Raw genomic sequence first — 22,984 nt, forward strand, 5'->3', positions numbered from 1 at the left:
GACCAAGTCCTTAATGTTTGGAATGATCTAAGTTTCCTAACAGCCCCATGGGAGACTCCTGTCATATTTCCTCAGGAGGTGGACCAGACAGTATGTGGAGGTCTGTCCTCCAAGCAGGGCATGGCGCTGCCATCTCCAAGCCGGACTGGCTGTACTCATCTGCACAGACCTTTGCAAGAGCAGGATTTATTAACATTTCTCCTCAGAAGTGGCTCGAGGCCTCTTCCCTCTACTCACGTGGTTAGTAATTACAGGTGTGTGTGGTGGGGTGGGGTTGAGATGGGGGAGTCTTCCTCCGTGGTATAGCTGCCTGTATTCTACCCATAATCCTGTAACACTAATAAACTCACTGACACACTGTACTGGCTGGTTTTGGGTGTCAACTTGACACAAGTTGGAGTTATCATAGAGAAAGGAGCCTTGGTTGTGGAAATGCCTCCATGAGACCCAGCTGTAAGGCATTTACTCAATTAGTGATCAAGGGAGGAGGGCCCAGCACATTGTGGGTGGTGCCATCCTTGGGCTGGTGGTCTTGGGTTCTATAAGAGAGCAAGCTGAGCAAGCCAGGGGAAGCAAGCCAGTAAGTAACATCCCTCCATGGCCTCTGCATCAGCTCCTGCTTCCAGACCTGCTTGGGTTCCAGTCCCGACTTCCTTTGGTGATGAACAGCAATGTGGAAGTGTAAGCTGAATAAACCCTTTCCTTCTCAACTTGCTTCTTGGTCATGATGTTTGTGCAGGAATAGAAACCCTGACTAAGACACTCACCAAGCTGGACTTGGGTAAAATTGTTTCTCTGGCCAGTCACTGTCCTCTTCATCTGGGGTGACTATAAGTAGACTCCTCAGAAAAAGTCACCCAAGAGAAAAGCTAAGTGAGGAGGAACCTCAAATGTTCTTCTCCTTAGACTGATTCGCCACTAGGGAAACATGTTCTTGGTCAATGCTTCTCCTAACCCTTAAGCATCTGGAATTAATTCTCTCCATGGAGTCGTTCCAGGTAGCATAACACTCTGAAGCTCTTACAGGGCAGACACGTTTCTTGAGACTAGAGGGACAAATGCCTAGCTCAGGGAGGCTTGGGGGCCTGTGGGGTAGAGGTCTGATTGGTTAGGTTGGTCTGGGTGGGGTGGGTTTGGTATGGGTCAGTAGAGACATTCTCCTATTGTAGGGTTCCAAGAGTTCCCCACTCTGCTAGAGGCTCCGAGGAAACCTTCCTTCTCCAAGTAAAACAATAGATGCTGAGAGGTAGATCGGGAATTCAAGGCCAGCCTTGGGCTAGACAGTGAATTTGAAGCAAGTCTGGGACTTATGAGACTGCATCTCAAAAACAATGAAACAGCAGGTGGGCAAGAACTGTCTTTAACCCACAGTCTCACCTGGAGACTTCTCTGCCCCCACATAGCAGAAGCCATGCCCACCTTAGGATGTGGGGAAGTGGGTTTCCAGAGTCACAGAGGAGCTGAGCTTCCTAAAAGTCCTTCCTCAGTGGTGTCAGGACTGCAAAGCTAGCAACTTGCAAAACTGCTTTGGCCCAAGTCAGCAGACCCTTGAGAAAAACCAAGCTGGACCAAGCTCTAGAAGCCTGGATTCTATGTGCTGCAACACAAGGGAAGACATTCTAGATACCCAGAGCGGGAGCTCACCATCCATCTTCACAGTTATAAAGATGGGCCTGGAGTGGATCTCGGCTTCCCTCTGCCAGGAACCAGTTGGTGACCTCACCCAGGGAGTCACAGAACAATAGTAGTTGCCAAAGTCCTGGTCCTCAGAGCCATGCACTTGCAGCAAAAATTCCAGCACGCTCACTCGCTCCAGGCTGACGGTACTCTTCCAGTCCCTCTGGCCTGTAGTCACGACTCCCTTCCGGTCCAAGGAGGATAGGAGGATGGGAGCCTTGTCCAAGCCAAAAGAGTGTACTGCAAACCAGGATACATCGAAGGCCATGTCATCTGTGGATTACCAAGCCAGAGTGCTGAGGTCAGAGTGCGAGCAGAAGTGATGCACACAGGCCTTTGTCTGTAGCCCTGATTCCTGGCCAGGTCTGTTCTATATGAACCTCCAGGCAGCCTGTGATGATACACTGTCACAGCCACCCCTGTGGCAAGGTCACACGGCCACAGAGAGTAGTGTGTGCAGCTAATGACCAACCCCACCCTAAGGAACTGCGGGAAGAGGATTTGGGGCCACACAGCCCTGTGTGTGAAGCCTGGTGTGCAGAGTCCCCAGGCATTTCAAGCAGAAGAACCAGAGACCGCACATAAAATAAACTGTGTCAGATTTAAAGTTGCAGACAGTTTGGATTTCATTGTTCACTGCGGTTTGTGCTGTTTTGTTTTTGTCTTCCCCCTTGCAGAAGTATTTAAGTTCAAGACAAGAGGGAAAAGAAAACCAAGCTGAGAAAATTGAACACAGTTAATAGTCCCAGAGAGTAAAGCTAGTGGATCAGGAAGGACTCTGTGAAACTGAGGTTCTAACAGCCTGGAATAAATTAAGATGGGCTGAAGAGAAAGAGGCTGGTACAGGATTAATCTGCACAGTGTGGAAACTGAGGCCCTTTAACCCCGCTCTCACTGTACCAACCCAACGCAGCTGCTGAGCTACCAGACTCATCCAGAAGGCATGTGGGGACTGAGGATCAGAAACACAGTTGCATCTGAAACCTGCTTGACTAAATTCCTTTTTCTAAAAAACACACAACCACTGAGGACTGAACCAAGGGCCGTGCTGGACAAGTGATCTATTGGTAAGCTACGACCCTGGCTCCGGACTTTTTATACGTGTCAGTTTTTGCTAGACAACAACAACAACAACAACAAAATAATAGCCATTCATTCAATGAAAGTACATCAGTAACTTTGGAAATACTTTATAAGGCAAACAGAGGTTGTTCAGACCCACGTAACACCGAAGGGAGGTCAACTAAAAGTGGGCATTTCCAAACAGGTCCAAATGCTAATTCCACTATGAAGGCAGATCATCTCTCTCCTCAGCCGCCCCTGGTGGCACCTCAGCGTAACAGTTCTCATCACGTAAGTCTGAGACCAGCTTGGTGGGAGTGGAGGAAGTGCTGTGCACTGTCTGAATCCCCCTCAGCAACAGGGCAGAGTACGTTCTGCTACCCAGGAGAACGCTGCTGTCACGTGTGAGTCTAGAGTGGCAGCTAATGACAAAGCATAGAGGTGTTCCCATTTCGTCATTCTTCACTGTGCATCATGGGATGCTAAGGTGGGCTAGCCTGGGCCAGAATCCTGGTACCTATTGGCCACATGACCTGAACAAGCCATGTTAGATTATTACACGATGCATTTAATAGGGCTCTGGAGAGACAGCTCAGTGGTTCAAAGTATTTACTGCTCTTTCCGAAAACCTGGGTTCAGTTCTCAGCACCCACGTCAGGTAGCTCACAACTACGTGTAACTCCACTTCTAAGGGATCTGACATCCTCTTCTGGCCTCCACAGACAGACACGTGCGTACACACACTCGCTGTGCACAGACACACAGACAAACACACATACACTTTAAAAACATTTTAAAAAACAATCCAACTAACAGCATGGGCGAATACTGCCAAGAGCCATGCCTGGACCATGTGTTTCTGTGTGTGGCCCCTGGAAGCGTGGCCCAGAAACAGGCAGGCAGGTCTTGTTCTCTGTGAATGGGCAGTGCTAATAATAACCAGAGACGGTGGACCCTGCAGGCCTCACCAGCCTCTGGGAGTAAACCACTGGGTAGCTCCATGTGTCCCACAAAGGACCCAGTAGGAACGAGTGATAATAAGGTGCCTGCCCTCATCTCCACACATGGCTGGACTGGTGGCTGCTGCTAGAGGGAAGGGTAGAGTACTTGTTGTCAAGGATGTGGGTCCCTCCTGTGGACAGCTGCTGTGCTGAGCTACCCCATCTCACCACATACACTGGCTAGGTCCTAGACGCTGCTGTCCTCCGACTGCACCATCTCCAGAACACGGAAGCCACCTCACCTGGGAGAAATGCCTCACAGAGGCTATGAAACACCCTAATTCTCAGCCACTCTGCCTCTGGGCCCAGCTCCTCAGCTACCCTCAGCTCCAAGTATGGCGGTTGAGCCCCATTCCTTTGCACCCCACAGCATGCTCTGGAGACACCCCCCTTTCCCCTTGATGACTCACACTGCCTCTGCTCTGCCTCAGAGCCTGACCATGGTGCCACCCACGCTTGGCTGCTCCCACCCTGCTGTGATACAACAGTGCCTTGGCTCTCAGCCTGCTTATGCAACTTTCCCGCCGAGAATTCCCTCTCAGAGCCATAGGATGAATGGAAAAAGAAAAAAGAAAGAAAGAAATTACAATTTGTGTTTAATTATTCAGAATCTTCCACCCACACAGAGCAAGAGTGCAAAGTTCTGGAAAATTGTGATTTGCAAGATACCAGCTACCTATAGCTTTTGCAATTACATTGGAGAAAAGAGGTTTACATGAAAGGCACAACTGGTGGCTTATTAATTTGCTGAGAAAGAGCATTTGGAGGGTTTATGTGTATATCATAAGTGAGTTTTAAAACAGCACTGTGCTGTGCAAACGTTTAAGGAGTTTTTGCTTGCCTTTCCCTGGCAGTCTTTTCCACCTTTACCTTCATTTCCACATTCAAGGGAGCTCTGTGCCTCCCTGCTTTGCTGCAGCAGTGGTTGCTTTCTTCAGAGCCCGACTTCTCATGCCTTACCACAATAAACAAGCAAGGCAGTCCTGGGTGTGTGTGTGTGTGTGTGTGTGTGTGTGTGTGTGTGTGTGTGTGTGTGTGTGTGTGTGTGTGTATGAAGGGGCTGCCTTTCTTTCCTCTACTTAGATCTTCCACAGACTCCCTTCTCCTACCTATTAAATGTGCCCACATTTGAGAGCACAGTTCGCATCATCAGAATACCATGCTTGTAGGTCAAATGGAGACCACTCTGCTCTGATGAACAGATGTTCCCTCGTCCTTGGCTGCCGAGTTTGACTACTTGGTGGGTCTTCTTTCTTCCACCCTTTTCCACCCTTCTCCCACTCCTTCAACACCCTAACACTAGGTAAGAGAGAAAAAAGAATAGAGGGGGAAAGGGGAGTCGTTATTGTTAAAACTATTTCCTGATAACTAGGGTGTTGAGTTCCTTGGGGCAAGACTGATCTTCACCAACAGGACATCTAATTTCTTCCTCTTTGTGTATGACTACTTAACAAACAGCAGCCAACCACAGCCCACCACCTCTCTCGGGCTCTAGTGTCTATACCCTCTGAAGAGTGCCCAGAGTTCCACACACTCACAGAAACTATCTGCAGCTGGCAAAACCATACCTCTGCTAGAGCATGAGGCAAATTCAGTTGGCTGCTGTGGACCATCTGAAGCACCCCCATATCCCACTCCTGCGATTAAAACTAAACATATTCTTAAAATATTTCTGCTTTTTTTAAAAGATTTATTTATTTATTATATATAAGTATACTGTAGCTGTCTTCAGACACCAGAAGAGGGCATCAGATCCCATTACAGATGGTTGTGAGCCACCATGTGGTTGCTGGGACTTGAACTCAGGACCTCTGAAAGAGTTGTCAGTGCTCTTAACCACTGAGCCATCTCTCCAGCCCATATTTCTGTGTTTTTTAAAGAAACCAAAAATCTTCCTACACCCATCCATACTTATTGATTCTTACTGTCACCCACTGCTGCTTTCCTGTGTTTGAGGTAGAGCTGAGCTGCCAAGACCTGGCCCACAAAGACCAAACTTCTTCCCACTGGGTCCTTCATGGGAAGAGCTTGTAGCCACATGATCCTTTGAACAGAGTCCTAAAAGATCCACTCTGATGGTAATGGCTACCCAGTAGTTTACTTCCAGATGCTGGTGAGGCCTGCAGGGTCCACCACCTCTGGTTATTAGCACTGCCCTTTCACACAGAACAAAACCTGCCTGCCTGTTTCCAGGGCCATGCTTCCAGAAGTCCACATATAGAAACGCATGAAAACTCACAGAATTCAGTGGCTTTGTGCATGACTTTGCTAGGAATGGGGTGGGGTTGGGCAGTGTCAGGGTCACAGTGGGTGGAAGGGAGAAGGGCAGGCCTCGGCAAGCTAAGACTCTTCGCAGAATCTCTGGGGAAAGGCGAAGGTGGGTATAGTCTTGCTGAGCAACAGGGACAACACCCAAATGCCTTTAATGCTCCTTTAAGATCAGAGGAGTCAGAGAGGGGTGTCATCAGGTTACTGAATGCACCAAGCAGAAAATGCATGCGGGATGGGCCCAGGATTCTGAGGCATCTGTTGGCAAGGTTAATCTTTTCTGTAAAGAGAAGATTTTTAGAACTGGGGACACAGCTTGGGACAGGCCTAGCATGCACAAGTTTCCATCTTTAGGACAACAGATATCCTAAAAGTGATAGATGATGTCACTGTTCCTCTGCTCTGTATTGCGTCACAGGTACAAGCTCTCAGGGGCAGACCTTGAACATGTCCACTGTCCTATTCCCAGCATCTACAGCTGCTCTTGGGTTCTGAAGGAGCTGAGTGAATGACATGTAGCAGGAGGAGGAGTCTGTGAGTGGGTTTTTAACCAGGCCACAGCAAGCCAGGAAGAGATCTACTGATTGTCCTGAAAAGAGTTTCAAATCTCACAATACATACACAGCCTCACAGAGCCAAGCCAGCAACCAATCAGGAAGAGTGGTGTGCTGGCCAGTCTTTTGTGGACTTTCAAATAAGCTACAGTTATTTGAAAGGAGGGAACCTCAACTGAGGAAATGCCTCCAGGAGATCAGGCTATAAGTCATCTCCTTAATTAGTGATCAATGGGAGAGGGCCCAGCCCCTTGTGGCTGTTGTCATCCCTGTGTGAGAGAACTTAGGATGGATCCTACAAGAAAGCAGGCTGAGCAAGCCATGGGGAACAAGTCAGTAGGCAGCACGCCTCTGTTGTGGTAAATATAAAAACATTCTACCATCCCTCGCTAGTGCTGGCTCTGGTGGGCCACATGGCATCTGTGGGGTATTTTCATCTCAATCAGCAAAGCACCTCAACCTGACTCGCCAAGCTCCCAAACTCCATCCCACACTGCTGCCAGCTACTCTCTGAGCCCGACAGCAGCTGCCCTCTTCCAACTCTATCACCTTGTGTTGCTGTAAAAGTATAAAACAAACAAACAAAAATACCCCCAAAAAACAAACAAAAAAGACCCCCCAAAACACTGTCTTTTATCCCGCACTGGGTCTGGCACCGCAGTGCTCCAAGATATCTGGTAGATATCTTCATCTCAGTCAGCAAAGCGTATCACCCGCTGTGCTCTATCCCATCTCACGCTGCCCATGGCCTCTCTCTGAGCCTGGCAACAATCTCTCTACCCGTCTTGTTCCCAAGGCGGGCTGCCGCCATGCCAGTTCCACAGAGTCTGCCTATACTGTGGCTCTCTTGCTGAGAACTCTGTTGACATTCCCTCCATCCCCTGTGGTTACAGTCACAACTCCCAGTAACGCATTAAAATCAAAACTCAATAAGCTTGTAATCTAGCAATCAGATTTACATCTTAACTTCTCAATCCACAAAATGTCCACATAATAAATTCACAACCAATTGATAATGATATAAACTGCCCACCTGGATGGGACAAACTGTCCTATAAAAATCCATCCCATAAGAAATATTCATAACTACCTGTGGCCATTTAAGGCCACAAGGATCTGAGTTGTCCTTCTCTGTCTCCAACTTGGTTTTTCCTTCTCCTCCTCCCTTCAAAACTCTGTGCCTGCCTTACTGTTTCACTGCCCAATCACAGGCCTTGCCTTAACTTGTGCCAGCCCTCACCTGCATACAAACATCAACTACATGCCTCCATGACCTCTGCCTCAGCTCTGCATCCAGATTCCTGCCGTTTTGAGTTCCTGTCCTGACTTCCCTCGATGATGAGCTACAATGTAGATGTGAAGCCAAATAAACCCTTTCCTCCCCAACTTGCTTTTGGGTCACGGTGCTTCATTGTAAGCAAGAGAAACCGTGACTAAGACAAGTGGACATCAACAGACAGTCCAAACCGTAGTTCCTACCTCTAAGTGACAGTGACAGATGACAGGAGAAACACTTACAGAAAGCAACGGGAGAAAGGATGGAGGGAAGTACCTGGGTCCAGCACTGCTCCGTCCACAGTGACGATACAGAACAACTTGATGAGATCTCCCCGGGTGACGGACAGAGTGTCTGAATGCACAGAGGCGTTAAATATGGGACCTGGAAGACAGTAAGTAACATGTAGGCTGCATAATTTCCTTTCACACAAGTTCAAATTTCATTCCTGAAGCTCTAAGAACATCTAAATGTGGTTCTCTTTTCTGGGAATTGGTCTACAAAAATCATAAAGTAGGCCTTCTAAGAGCTCCTTTCTCTATGCAGAGACAGTCCCATTAGGGACATCTACCTGAATTCGGTCTTGACTCTGAACTGAACTTTCTCTGCTCGACAACCATAGCTTTTGCTTGGAGGACTTCGCCTTCCGGCTGGTAAGCGTGGGCTAGCTTCTGGTTCAGTACAGTTCAAACCAGCCAGGGTGGCATAGAGACCAGAGGGTCAGGGACTGAGCCACATGTACTTTTGGTCACAGTTGGGTGAATGGCCTCAGGATGTTCTGTAATACTGATGGGGACAGAACCCTGAGACCCAGTGTTAAACCCAGTGTTAAAGGGCTGGCATTAGGAGAAAGACCCATCAACACTGAAAATGTTTAGATAAAGTATGGCAGGGCACTGAGGAAAATGCCAGGATTTCAGGGGAAACTGAGGCAGCTTGGAGAGTCCTTTAAAAGACCACCCAGGTTGGGGAAGGCAGGGTGCATATGAGAGTGCTCTACACTTTTGAGTCAATTTTGCTGTGAAACTAAAGCTAAAGCCTGCATGTATGATATGAATATCATACACATCATGTACATGTATAAGTATGTGTCTGTGTGTACATGTATATGTACATCTAGTTTAAACTAGCATCAAACAAAACAGAACAACATCCTCCACTGAGACAGGCTTTGTCTCATGTTCCCCAGCGAGCGGCCTAAAGATTACTTTAAACCTACCTCCGATTTCCTCTTAGGTAAGGGTATTTCATAGCTCAAGCCAAACCGATCCCAAGAGCTTAATGCTTAACCTCATCATCTCAACTTCTAAAATCTAGAAACAGGAAAACGGGAAAGAGAGTTCTAGGGCATCAGCGCTCTGAAATTCTACTTGGATTTTCAGGAAAGCATAGATAGGTGGTCAGCTCTATAAATAGACCGTTGCCAGATTCATCACGGGCTCTACTAATCTAGCTCATAGAAGCTGAGCTAAAGCCTCCTTGAGGAATAGAGACATGACTGTTTTCTTGTTCAGAGTACTAGAAAGGAGAAGAACCCCAGAGTGTGTTTAAAAGCATCCACAAAAAGCTACTCCATCAGCAGAGTATGTGAAAGGTCACACTGTTGTGAGGCAATGGGCTGAAATGACTTTGCCTCTGTTCTCACTTCAATCTGATTACTAATAATAAGTCATTAAATTGCTTTCCTAGCACTAAGGATACAAATAATTCGAATGGTAAAGGAAGGCTGGCTATGGAGGTAGGTAGGCTAAGTGTTAGGGAGACCTGGGGACTTAACTCCAGGGCTGAGGACATAGTAAGACGGGTCCCAGGAACAGGAAGAACGAGGCAGGGATAAGCACATCTCCTTCAGATGCCTCAGCTCCCACCCCTGCTCCCTTAGTACCTCACGCTCTGGGCCTGCTCTACCCAGGACTGTGAGGAGGGCCAGCTTTACTGCTCTGAACCAGTTCTGTAGAAATGGCTGGCAATGCTGTTTCTGTCGGCTCAGGGTGGCAGTGGTCATATTCAACAAGGGGATTAAAAACTTCCTTTAGATAGAGACTTGGTTGTAATAAAGAACTCTGTTAAGGACTTTCTTTGAAAGTCAGTCAGGTCCCTTCTAAGAGAACCTGAATGGCCAAACACTGAAAGGCTGTACTGATGTACGTATTTTTCTTATTTAAAACAATGAAGAAAGACTTACCTAATTTGAACAAATGTCACTTCTCTTTATATTTCCAAAGAAAAGCCCAAATACCTTCTGGGTCACAAGTCATAACTCCCAGTTCCCTACTGGTGGCTGCCGTGGGAACCAAGGCAATTCTTGTGAGAGGGTCTGTGCTCTGTCTCACAAAGCAGATAGGGCTGGGAAAGAAGGCCTTCATTGTCGCAAACAATTCACAGTAGTGGATTTCCTTCTAATGAAATCAATGGCTCGATGTTAATATGGTCATTATCCCAGGATAAGGGAATATTTAGAAATATTTTCATTATGGTCTATTTCTGTGGCAATTCTGTTTGTGAAGGAATTTGTCTGGTTAACTTTGCAGACCACAGGCTGTGACTTGGAATATTCAGAGAGCAGCCAGTCATTAGAAGTCCCTGGATTCCTGGTCTGCAGAGAGCATGGGGATCACTTAGCTTTTAAGCACAAACATTAACACAACCATATTCCACACTCCATCCCCACCCTAGGAAAAGGCTTCTAAGAGCAGCATTTTCCTATAAGCGAACTCTGCATCCCCAGCCATGGGGTCAGTGCTAAGTGATGCTGCTCTATGCAGTCACTGGGCTGTGTCTACCCAACAGGAAGACTGATTATCTCACATTTATAGGGAGAAGAAATGGGTCATAACATCACATGCATAGCCAAGATCTCAAAGTCATGAAGATAACACTGAAGGGGAAGTTCTAAAAAGATGAGAAAACTAAATGAGTGTTTCACAGAGCGAGGTGGGGGTGGGGTGTGACTGCTCTACTTGGCTCTATTTCAATTTTTAATTATTATTTTTATCTTAAGTGTATGCCCATTTTGCCTGCATGTATGTCTGAGCACTACATGCGTCTCGTTCCCATGGAGGCCAGAGAAGGCATCATGGGATTGGAGGCAGGAACAGCAGGAACTGCATTGTGGGTACCAGGAATTGATGCCAGGTCCTCTGGAAGAGTGCCCAGTGCTCTTAACCTCTGAGTCCTTTTGCTCTAGTCACACATTTCTATATTAAAAAGAAAAAATGCCACTCTTTTTAAAGGCTGAATCTTACATCATCGGTTTTAAATCTCATGCTAGCCCTGATACTTAGGTCAGTGAAGGCCATGATCTAGTGGATCCTCTGGGAAACTCAGAGAGATGACAGCATGGTGGACCTGAGGAGGACTTCTTTGTCCTGGACCTTAAGGAGGACTGCTGATGTACAGAGAGTGAAGGCTCTTGGGTTTCAAATCAGTTCTTTACTGGGGACAATCTGGGGCACTAGCACTGGGCTGGTCAATCAGGTAGCAGCTTCTAATTAAGGGGGGAACAGACTATGACAATTCCACTGACAGTACAGGTTTTAGGCAATCCATTCAACCCGGAAGTAAAGAGCTGCCACGGTGGGATTCAAAGAATTAAGGAATACGCCCAATATGCATCCCTAATCCAGAAATACGCACAAAGGATTTTATATCTCGTCTCTTTCACAAAATTAAAAGAATCATTAAATACCAAGTGTGAAATGAGGTACACTCGACCATACAGATAGCAGGACATAAAAAAAGGACAAAATCATGTGATCATCTCAACAAACAGACACAAGGGGAAGGAAATCATTTGGTAAGCCAAGGAGTCTCCACACCTTTCCATGAGAGAAAACCCAACAGGGGCCTGTGCGGTAGCACAGGGCTTTAATCCCAGTGCTCCGGAGACAGGCGGTGGATTCTGATTTGCCTATAAACAGATGTGAATGATTTAAGGGTTTCTTTTTTAAAAAACATATTTATTTATAATTATGTGTATGGGCATGTATGTGCACATGACTGCCCAGAAAACTGACTCCCCGGGGATTGGAGTTACAGGTAAGTACTGAGATGCTGAGAATCACACTTGGGTTCCCTGCAAAAGCAATATGTGCTTTTAAACACTGAACTATCGCCCCACCTCCAAAATGTGAATAATTTAATTAAAGCATCTTGTTTTTGTTACATTGATTCAATTAATGACAGATTTTTATAGATAAGTATAAATGTGTGCATTCAAATCCCTAACTGGCATGCAGGGCAGATTGGTTAGGACTGCTGGTCTAACATTCACAGATGAAAATTCTTCACTTGGATTGTCTGAATGAAATTGGGGATTAAGAAACCAAACTGACAGAGTCAGCAGTACCACAGCCCTGTAGCAACTCTGGTGATGCCCAGCTACAGGAAGTTCATGCAATCCAAAAGCGAGGAGTGGAGCAAGGCTGAGAGCCACCCTGTGTGGAAACGCTCCTGAGAAGCGGGACCCAGAGTTGCAGTCACACCTGCAAGTCCTGGCGCAGTAAGGCGAGAAACCAGACTGACCCAGGCGCCAGCTCCAAACCATCCACTCTGACGAGCTGTGTTCACTTCTCTCCACTGAGCTCCTTCAAGTCTCAGCTATGACTTCCAGTCTGGTTTGTTTTTTTTTTAAATGCATTAAAAAAAAAACAAACAAAAACAACTGGCACAACAGAATTACAACAGTGGGGAACTGGACACACCCTAACTGTCCGTCAGCTGATGAAATGATAAAGTGTGACCTAAAGCAGGTGTCATAAAAATAAACAGAAAGCATGGGGCACACGGGTGATGTTGGAAAACACCATGCTCAGGTAAGTCAGCCAGACACCAAGGTGACACACGTGACGTATACAATGTGGGAGAATCCATATACAGAAGGCAGAGTGGATGTTGGGGGGGGACACTGGACACTGTTGGCTAAGGGATCTCGGTTTCATTTTGCTGTTACAGAATTCTCTAAAACTGACAGTGGGGATCGATGGTGGTGCAATCCTGCAAATATATGAAAAGCCGTAGAATTATGTGCCTTGAATGGATAAACTACATGGCATATGAATCCTACTTCAGAAACTCTATGAAAAGGGAAGGACAGGAGCATAGGAGACAGTATGATATGTAAGAGTGACTGCTGCCTAATGAGTACCTGGGTTCAAATCCCTAGCACCCACATAAAAAGCTGGGTGGGGCACATAGGCCTATAACCCAGAGCTGTGTGTGGTGGCGATGGTGGTTGTGGTGGGGGGGGGCAGACAGAAGGATCCCTGGAATTTCTGGCCATCAGCCTAGCTCCAGGCTCAATCAATGGCAAACTGTCTCAAGGGAATAAAGCAGAGTAACAAAGCAAGACACCTGACATCACCTTCTGGCCAAAGCACACATGTGCACATAAACCACATACATACACGACATACATATGCTACTCACACATACCCAAAAATGAACAAATTATGAGGGCCCTTGATTAAAATGTTAAGGCTTGGGGGCTGGGGATTTAGCTCAGTGGTAGAGCGCTTACCTAGGAAGCGCAAGGCCCTGGGTTCGGTCCCCAGCTCCGAAAAAAAAAAAGAACCAAAAAAAAAAAAAAATGTTAAGGCTTGTCTCTCAGATCAATCTATGACATCACTGAGCTCTGCTCACCTGAGGTTTGGAAGTCAATCTCAATAGGATTGGAAAGACTGGTCGCTGCCTCTCGCCACAAGCTGCCCCCGATAGGAGACCAGGCTGTCACCATGCAGCGGTACAGGCCCGCATCGGAGACCTGAGTCTGGTACATTCGGTATCGGAACTCATCCTCTTGAACCTTCTCTAACACGACGCCGTCCACCCGAGATGCGTCGGTCCAGTTCTCCAGCTTCACCACGGAATCCTGGTCCAGGGAGATGATGTACTTGGTTTCATTGGGACTGGAGAGGTCCCCAACAGGCTTCTCAGCCGTGATGAGAACAGAGTATCGTGGAGACTTAATATTCTTGGAAGACACTTTGCAAGTCATCTCAAATGTATTCCCTGCAGCAAAGAAAGGCTTTGGCTGCCGTGCCTTCACCACGAGCACAGAATCTGGAATAAAAAATCAGAAGTGGGCCATTTCAACAGACGTGGCTAAAATGGATATGCATCTAAAAATCAAAGCATCCAGGAAATAGGGATTTACTTGCAATCTGCCGTACGATAACAGGAAGGAAACGTGGCAACTCCAAAAGAAAATAATGCGTCTGTGAACAGGCTGAAAACCGCCCCAGGGGAAGCAGCAGTCAGAAGGGATCTGAGGGGCGATGGACAGTTAAAGTGCGAACAGGAGGAATTATAAACCCTCAGATGTGTCACCCAGGGAACTAAGACCGCTAAGATGGTCCCTCTCAAGATCCAGAGAGCCAGGGAAGACAGGCTAGGCTAGCCACGCCAGAACCTTCTCTACTTAGTGCTGGGGTGGTCGGCCATCTTGAGCTAGCCTATGTGGGAACTCAGCTCTTCTCCACCTAACCCTATAATGTACCAATTAAACTTTATATAATATAATAAATACATTGCATTTGCAGACATGGCCACCTCCCCCTGGTAACTACAGAGATGGGGGTTTGGACTTTCGAGCCAACGTCTATGGCAGCACCACAGTGGGTTCGCGTGTTCTTTCAGTCTCTGTCAAGTACTAATCTCTAAGCATGTACACATTGGGTGTCATCAATCGCAATGGCACAAAGTCAGGCACGTGGAAGCTCAAATAGCTATTAAAAGATTAAAACGAATTATGCCCATTCCTTAAAAAAAACTTTTAAATACAATAATTAACCCCAAAATCTATTCAGTTATGAATTTTATGCTGGGATTCGGGGAGCAGTTTGTCCTGTCAAACCCATCAGCCCAATATGTGTGATGCACCATCTTCAGAGAAAATGATGGTTTCTGAGGTTCCACTGAGCCAGCCACATTTATTCTTGACTCTCCTGTGAGTTTGGTCATCCACTCATGAATTAAACATAATTACTAACAGCCTGCATTTCATAGGCACTGGGAATAAAACAGTAAAGTCCAGGGACCCTCCCTTTATATACTAGGAAGGCAAGTAGATAAAACGTGCCTTGGGGTTAGGTGGTAAAAACGTAAGAACCACAGAAGAAAAACAGACAAAAAAGAGAAAGTGAAGGACTGTGTAAGAGAAAGGGGGCAGAGTTATACGCAGAGTGGCCCAGGATGGTCTCACCAAGACGCTAACATTTGACAAACACAGGAGGGAGGTGGGAAAAGCTTTCTAGGCAGAGGAGACAGCAAATGTTGAGCTACGGATCTTGTCAGGTGACAAGGGGCATTATGGGAAGGGCAGAGGAGCTCAGTATAGTGGGCAGTGGGGAGAGCTGTGAGGGAGGACAACGATTCTATACAGGACACTCAAGGCCACTGAGAAGACTCTGGGTTTTGCTCTGAGATAGGGAATCTGTGACAGTATAGGGGAGAAGATTTTCACCATCTGATTAGATGCTAAGGGCGTGGTTAAGGGTGGGTGCTGGGAGACCAGCCCGGAGGCAGGTGAGAGATTAACCCTGGCTCATCAGAGTGAAGCATGGGAGGCTGTTAGACTCTGAACCGTTCTCACGAAGTTAGAATTGGTGTCTGTAGCCCCAGTCCTTGGGAGGTAGCTACAGGAGGATCGGAGCTCAAAGTCATCTCAGACAACAGTTGGGCTACATAAGCCCCTGCCTCTAAAAACAAAACAGGCCCCAAATAAATCAAACAACAACTGAAAAGGGAAGTTAGGGGTCAGGGTGCGGCTGGCTTGCATAATGCTTGTAAGATTAAAGCAGGATAAACAAAACAAAGCCAAACAAAACAAAAGAAAAAGAAAGAGGAGTCAGAGGTAAAGGTTTAGGTCAGCAACTAAAGGTGGAAGAAAAGGGTGCCAGACACCAGAGGTTCCATTTTGAACGGAAATTTTTTTTCTTTTTTTCTTTTTTTGAAGCTGGGGATCGAACCCAGGGCCTTGCGCCTGCTAGGCAAGCGCTCTACCGCTGAACTAAATCCCCAACCCCTTGAACGGAAATTTAAGAGCTGCTTGCTAGGCAAGAATTACTGAACCTGGAGTTCTAGAACATGTTGGGACACACGGGCACAGCTGAGTCAGTCACTGGTGTGGTGTGTGGAGATAACGCTGAGCGGGTTAGGCAGGGATTCAGGGACTGAGTCCTGTGTGTCCTTAGTGGGAACTGGGAGAATGAACAGGAAGCTCAGGTGCAGCAGCCAGGGAGGGCGGAAACATGTCCCGGAAAAGCATCCCACATGCCTCGGGAAAAGCCAAAGCATTCCTGCAAGGGAGAAACCGTCCCAGCCCAGGAAGGAAACTGACAAACAGGCTTCGGCAGTGTGTTGATCTCTGGTGATCTTAACCCACTAAGGGGTTGGGGAGCAGGAACCACAGAGAAATGGAGGAGAAATGAGAGACAGTAAACATAGTTAAATCCACCGCTATAAAAGGTCAGAGTAGTGGGCAGGGTTATAAGAACAGCAAGGTAAAGGAAGAAGATAGATAGAGCAAAAACAAATAGTTTCTCTAAGAGCAACGTTAGCAAGTTGATGAAAAAGGACCAGAAGAGAGAGATATGAGAGAGATATGAGAGAGAGAGAGAGAGAGAGAGAGAGAGAGAGACAGAGAGAGAGAGAGACAGAGACAGTCATGTGTCAGCTGTGAGAGGGGCTAACCTTTGCTAAGGAATAAGGGTGAGAAGCTGAACATGGCAGACATAAGTTCTCCTTTGACTGTCTTTTTATAGGGGATGGAGAAGCAGAGCCAGGAGCTGACAGAGGCTGGGGGAGGAGGTTTTCAGAGAGAGCAGGTGGTGTGCAATTATCACTTAGGAGAGTGGGGAAGTAAACACATGGAGGAAACCAGAATGACTCTCAATGTTGAGAGCCCACGTGACAGAAGGGATTGGAGATCTGAAGTGAGGCCTTCACTGTTGGAAAGTTATTTCCTTCAACTGCATCTAGCTCTGCGTATGCAGCCAAAGCGACAGCGAAGTTGGCTTTGAATTGGGTTTTAAGCAGAATATAAGGTAGACCAAGCCGGAGGAAGAGAGTTACGAATGCCAAGAAGGAACATGATTGGCTGGGAACGTAGGCTGGATATCAGTAGGTGATCACGCAATTCTCCCTCCCCCTGCCCTCGAAGTGTATCAGGAAGGGCTACAGGGGCATGTTGGACTTCCTGGTGAGAGAAGTGAAGCCCCAGGAAGAAGGAAGGACAATGATAGAAGACAGAATCAACAGGGCTGAAGCACTAAAGGGAATGAATGATCTAGGGAGATTGCGACTTAGACGACCGGACCGTGACACGGGGCTGTGGAGGGGCTGGGCTTCAGTTATCAGAAGTGAACGGTGGGAGGGACAGAGTTGGCAGTGAGGGAAGACTGAAAGGGACAAAAGATATGACACTTAGAGACAAAGGCAGGGGGCTGAGAATAAAGGCATTGTCTATACCAGGATCTTCCATAGTGGCCCCTCTAGAGGAGTCAATTCCAATGTCCAGACCGCATATACTTCAGACCAATTTAAACATAATTTTTACTGGGATCTTTTCTCTTTTGAAAGCTCCCAGGATGATTTCAACCCAGCTAGCTAGCCAGACAGGAACAGTAACAGTGGCTAGTAACCAAGGCTAGCAGCTCCAGCGGATGAGCAGATCAAGGCGTCAAGGTAGGGAGGGGTCTTTATGGAGGGGGGCGGATGGTAGAAACTGCAGAGGAACAGGGCGGGTGCCTGACTTCTTTATGCCCAGCTATTCAAGGAATGTGGGAAGAACACACAGCCACTGAGGTGGGTTCTGGGGACAACTGTCCTCAGAGAGGAGGCTGACAACCAAAAAGAAAGATAAAGGAACAATGGGGTTCAGGAAATGCTAAGTGAGTGGCAGAGGCCCTTCCCTCCGGTCCTGGGGACCCAGAAGAGTCCAAAGGAGAGCCAAGAGGGTCATGAGGTTCCTGCTCACTAGTGTATCTGCACAGATCTCTAGTGTGAGCGGAGGGTGAGGGTAACGGACACAAACATGGACAGATGACTTAAACTAAACCATAGCTGAACAATGACAAATGATGCTCCCACCTTCCGAGGCCCAGAATATGTTGACGGGCTTGGAGAAGACATCTTTGCTCTTCACCCAGCTGCTGTTCCTCTGCCTGGTCCAGGCAGACACAACACAGTAATAACTGCCCCTGTCTTCCTCCGTAGTCCTTTGGATCCGGAAACTGAATGTGTCTGTGTGCTCCTTAGAAAAGATAAACTCGCCGTCCTGGGCCCGCTGTTTGCTTCTCTCCCCGTATCTCAGAGTCCAGTCCCCGTCCATGACGGCGAGAAGCTCGCTGGCCACCACGTCATCATTGCGACGGTTCATTCTATAGTACCACGACACAGTAAGTCGGACACCGGCATCCACACGCTTCGTGTCTATCACCCGGCATTGCAGTTCTGTGGGGTCGTCGGAAAACCCGGGGACCTTAGAAGCATTCAGGTAGACCTGGTATTCTGGTTCTGAAGGGGGCGAAAGAGAAAACACAGAAACATAAGAGTTGGCCAGGGAACAAGTCAAGGACCATTAGCGTTCATTTCAACAAATTGTCCATCCTACCAACTTCTGAAATAAAAACCAAGTCGTGTTGAGCAGGAAGGACCCTGTAAGAGTACTTCTCAAAACCTGTAAATCACTTCTTCCTGTACCCGCCTTAAGAAAACCCAAGGTGGCTCAGAAGTTAAGAACATTGGCTGCTCTTGCAGAGGACCTGGGTTCAATTCCCAACACCCACATGGCAATCACAACCATCTCCAACTCCAGTTCCAGGGGAATCCAACATCCTCTTCTAGCCTCTGAGGACACTGCACACATGTGGTGCACAGACATATACGTAGGCAAAATACCCATACACAGTAAAAACATACGATGAAATTAAGGAAGGAAGAAAGGGAGGGAGGGAGGGAGGACGGACAGAAGCAAGCTGCCAAGGCCAGAAGTCAAATATCCTGGGTGAGAGCCCTCACTTTTGCACAGGACAAGGGGAAGCCAACAGGTGATCCAGGAGGTTGAAGTCTGAGAAAAATCTCAGAAACTTAAGTGTTCTCTTTCTATAAGGATCGTCTGGGACACCAAGCAAACCTACAGACTTCCGAAGCTCCCACTGGAGTAGTAATGCAAAGTTCTAACCTAAGAACAGTGCACAATCTGAGGCCCACTGGTCCCACCAGGACTCAGTTCCTGCCAGCTGTGGCTATGCCCCAAATGCAAGGCCCCTGGTCCTCATTCTCACAGATATTCTTATCCTCACTCGCTATTTTCCACTGAGTCTGTATTCAGTCAGCCAACACCCCCTCGCTTAAGACTCCACAAAAGGATGTTCTTTCCACTGCCACAAATAACTCACCCTGTATCTCTGCCAACCAGGAAACCATCACATAGTGAACCTGGCCCTGGTGAGTCTGCTCAATATCAACAACCACCCCCTACTGCATTTCCACGTTTGTATCCTCACGGGCTGCAGGCCTCTTCCACACCTGCCTCCTTAAGGAACCTGCACCAGAGCCCCTTGGTAGCCTTCCCTCCTCTCCCCTCCCCTATTCCTGTCACCCCCATTCATGAGGCTCACCATATAGGCTGATGCCAATGTGGTTCTTGGCATGGGACACTCGGCAAGCCTCACATCGCTGGACATGGTTCTCTTCCTCTGAGCTCTCATATGTCTTTCCTACACCAGTCATCCTCTCGGAAACTATTCTTTGTTCGAGATTCTCAACCTCAAAATCCTGGGGCCCAGGAGGCACTCAACACCTGTTCCCTGTATTGGTGGTAAGGTCACTAGAAGAGTCTACATTTTTGTTCCAGGCATGTTGCCCTCCTCTGAGAAAAGTCACCGTACTTGAACGGAGCCCTCCACTTTGCAGTGCTCCTTCTCTCCACCACCGTTTGCAGTTTTCTTTTAGTTCTTTCTGCTTTTATTTATGACTCACACAGGTTATAAACTGCTGAGGTCAAGGAACTGTTCCTTTGTGATTTACACATCTAATGAAATTTATAACATCGTGACTTCTCCAAGAATGATTCAAGGACTAGGAAATGGAAAGAACTCGAACCTTAATTCTCTCAAATGTTTCTCCTCACAAGTATGCGCTGAGAGTGAGATTGGGCTCCATCGCAGAGGTAAGCCTCACGGGACCTTGCCAAACAGTCGCTGTCAAGTGGGCAACTGGTCTATTAGAGAAGCTTCGGAGCACCCCAAAAAGTGGGGCCCCATGATGGCAGGAGAGTGTGTGGCGATTGGAGACCCTCACGGAATGTGGAATGGGCAGGCAGAGGGAGGAACACTGGTAAGGGTTTAAGATGGGTTTCTTGGCAAGTGTGGCAGAGGCTTGGAGCCAGTAAAAGAGAAATATGATGCATAGCTACCCTGGACCCTTAACCTTTAACCTAACAATGGCTGCCATTAAGAGACCTCCCTGTACCTTGAGTTTGACACGGGTAACACTTCCTGGTGCTAAAGCCTCAACCTGCACACTACTTCCTGAGGCCATGAAGACCAATGAAGGGCTGCAGGGCTGACGTGCACAGGGTCAGCAAGCAGACCGTGTACTGATCCTGCTTCTGCCACTGACCTGCAGGCAACCTTTAACACATTTCCTAAGCTCTCTGGTGCCTCATCTGTAACGATGCAGACAGTGGCCACACTGCACACTCCTACCCTCACTGCAAGGACTGAGAATTTGAATATGCACAAAGGGGAATGGAGAGGTGGCTCAGCAAACCCGAGTTCAATCTCTAGAGCCCACATGAAAAGCCTAGTGCACTCACTTATAATTCTAGCACTTATATGGCAAGACAGGAGGCAGAGACAGGAGAATTACCTGAAAGTTCAGAGGCCTGCTAGCCTGGAATACACAACATGGCAGAAACAGCAGAGAGCCTGCCTCGACAAAGCGGAAGGAGAAAACTCCAGTTGCTCTCTAGCCTCCACACGTATACTGGAGCACGGCTGTGCTTGCAGCCCCAACACTGGTAATACAGTAGCCTGTTGTACACTGGGGAGGTATGAGTGCACACCCCAACATGTATGTAAGGACACACATATACTACTTAACACAATTCCCACTCCATACTCAGAAGTAAGACCTTCCTCACTTGGCTCACGGGTGGAGGTCTGGTCCCAGGGCTGAGACAAGCATCTCTCCGGAGCCAAACCCATTCTCCTCCGAACTCTATAGTGTCTAAGCTCCGCTGCTGAACAGGGCGATGTTCAGGACACTGAAGATGTGGCTGTGCTGGCAATGACATTGCCAATTAGTACCACAGGGACGGTCACCAGGACAGTTTCCTGTGGGCCCGAAGCAACTGAGCCGGCCTGTTCCATGAAACTGAGCCGGCCAGATGCTGTCCTCGGGACTTCTGTTCTCCAACAGACCATGCACTTTTCAATAACAAACCCTTCTGTCTTTCATGGTTTACCTCCACCCACAGGCACTTTCTTCCAAAGCAACACCTTCCTAACGGCTGTTAAAATGACAGTGAGTGACAGACAAGGGATGCTCATCACTGCACTGCTCACAGGAGCTGAGGAGGAGGAAGGATTCAACCTAAGTGTCTGTCAACAGATGAATGGAGAAAGACAACATAAGACCCACACGCATGCACACACGAGCCTAGAAGAAGCTGTGCTAACCAAAATAAGACAGACAGACAGACAAATGCCTCATAGAACTTAAAACAGTCAAACTCATAGCAGCAAAAGGTAAAATGGTAGCTCTCAGAGGCTGGGGCAGGGGGAGCCAAAAGATGTCAAACTTCTGCTAGACGGTCAGTAAGTCCAGAAAGTCCATTTACAACGTGGTGACTGCTCTTATAGGTGAGAACTGCTGAGAGAAGGAATTTTAAATGTTCTTACCACAAAAGGAATAAGACTACTCACTGGTAACAGATATGTTAATTAGCTTCATTTAGCCATTCCACTCTCCACACATATCAAGCACCATGATGTACAGCACACACACACACACACACACACACACACACACACACACACACACACACACGCACAACATTAAGGCAGATGTGGTATGAACTCCTTTAATCCCAGCACTCCAGAAGCAACAGTGAATGAATCCCTGCGAGTTCAAGACAAGCCATGTCTACACAGTGAGTTCTAGGTCAGAGTTAAATGGTGAGGTTTGTTTCAAAAATATGGACAAAACCAAAACCACATACACACAGAGACAGACATATGTACAACGCAGACACACATGCATACTATGTGCGCCATTTTAATTGGTCAATTGGTTAAATAGAAGAATGATGAAGAAGTGAAAGCATGGCTGACCTTTAGTGGTCCTTTAGGTCCACCAGGGGTCTCTACCCTCCTGTCTTCTCCTCCCCAACCCTGGCTCCACTCAAAACTCACTCACTCAGTGCCCGAGAACCCAACTGGTGCCCTGCTCTGCCCCAGATCCTTCTTAGCCTTCACAACCCAGCACAGTGTAGAGCTGTGTCAGCTCACATCACTTTAAGTGTAGCCAGGTCACACCATAGCCCACCTCAGTCCTCATCTTCCCTTACAGCATGCACGCAGAGGAAGACGCTGGCACAACTCCACCACAGCCAACACTCCCAACTCTCCACTGACTTCCTAGGATCGAATTCCTGGCCACCCCAGCATGAGATGCACCTCATCTTCTTCCTTCGCTCTTCCCTCTTGTCCACAGACCCCCATGCATTCTGCCTCCTCCGTGTCCCGGAACTCATTCTTCCATTCCCAGCCTGTGCACAGCAGTTAAGAATGAAATCTCACTGTGGCCCTCACTGCCTCCGGTAACCCTAGCATGGCTTCCCAGTGGCCCTCTAAACTGATACACTGGCAAGTCTGTTAACCTCCAGGACCTCATCCCACACGTTCAGTTCAGAGCACACACTCCAGCCTTCACCACTTGAACCCAACCCAACTCCATTCTCTCGGCTCCCCGTTTCTGCCATCCCCGTTACACCCTCTACCTCATCGCCCAGGCAGGGCACACCCAGCATGCTGTTGAAGAAAAGAGCTGAAGAGATTCTCCCACTCTACAGCACTCTCCATCCTGAAAGGGCTTTGTCTTCCTCCTGTGAATCCGAGAGATGGGGAGGGCACGACATA

The 22,984-nt window shown here is 47.7% G+C and overlaps 1 protein-coding gene across 1 annotated transcript in view; it reads right to left on the reverse strand.

The window, feature by feature from the left end:
* Positions 1 to 22,984, reverse strand: part of Ptgfrn (prostaglandin F2 receptor inhibitor) — a 75,267-nt gene that overhangs the window by 3,946 nt on the left and 48,337 nt on the right. Inside the window, exons 5-8 of the mRNA NM_019243.2 lie at positions 17,928 to 18,353; positions 13,479 to 13,898; positions 8,115 to 8,222; positions 1,645 to 1,950 (exon numbers count right to left, since the gene is read on the reverse strand). Coding sequence (NP_062116.2) covers positions 1,645 to 1,950; positions 8,115 to 8,222; positions 13,479 to 13,898; positions 17,928 to 18,353 — 1,260 coding nt within the window. The remainder of the gene's footprint in view (positions 1 to 1,644; positions 1,951 to 8,114; positions 8,223 to 13,478; positions 13,899 to 17,927; positions 18,354 to 22,984) is intronic.

This window comes from Rattus norvegicus, chromosome 2, assembly GCF_036323735.1.
Source record: "Rattus norvegicus strain BN/NHsdMcwi chromosome 2, GRCr8, whole genome shotgun sequence".
Lineage (NCBI taxonomy): Eukaryota > Metazoa > Chordata > Mammalia > Rodentia > Muridae > Rattus > Rattus norvegicus.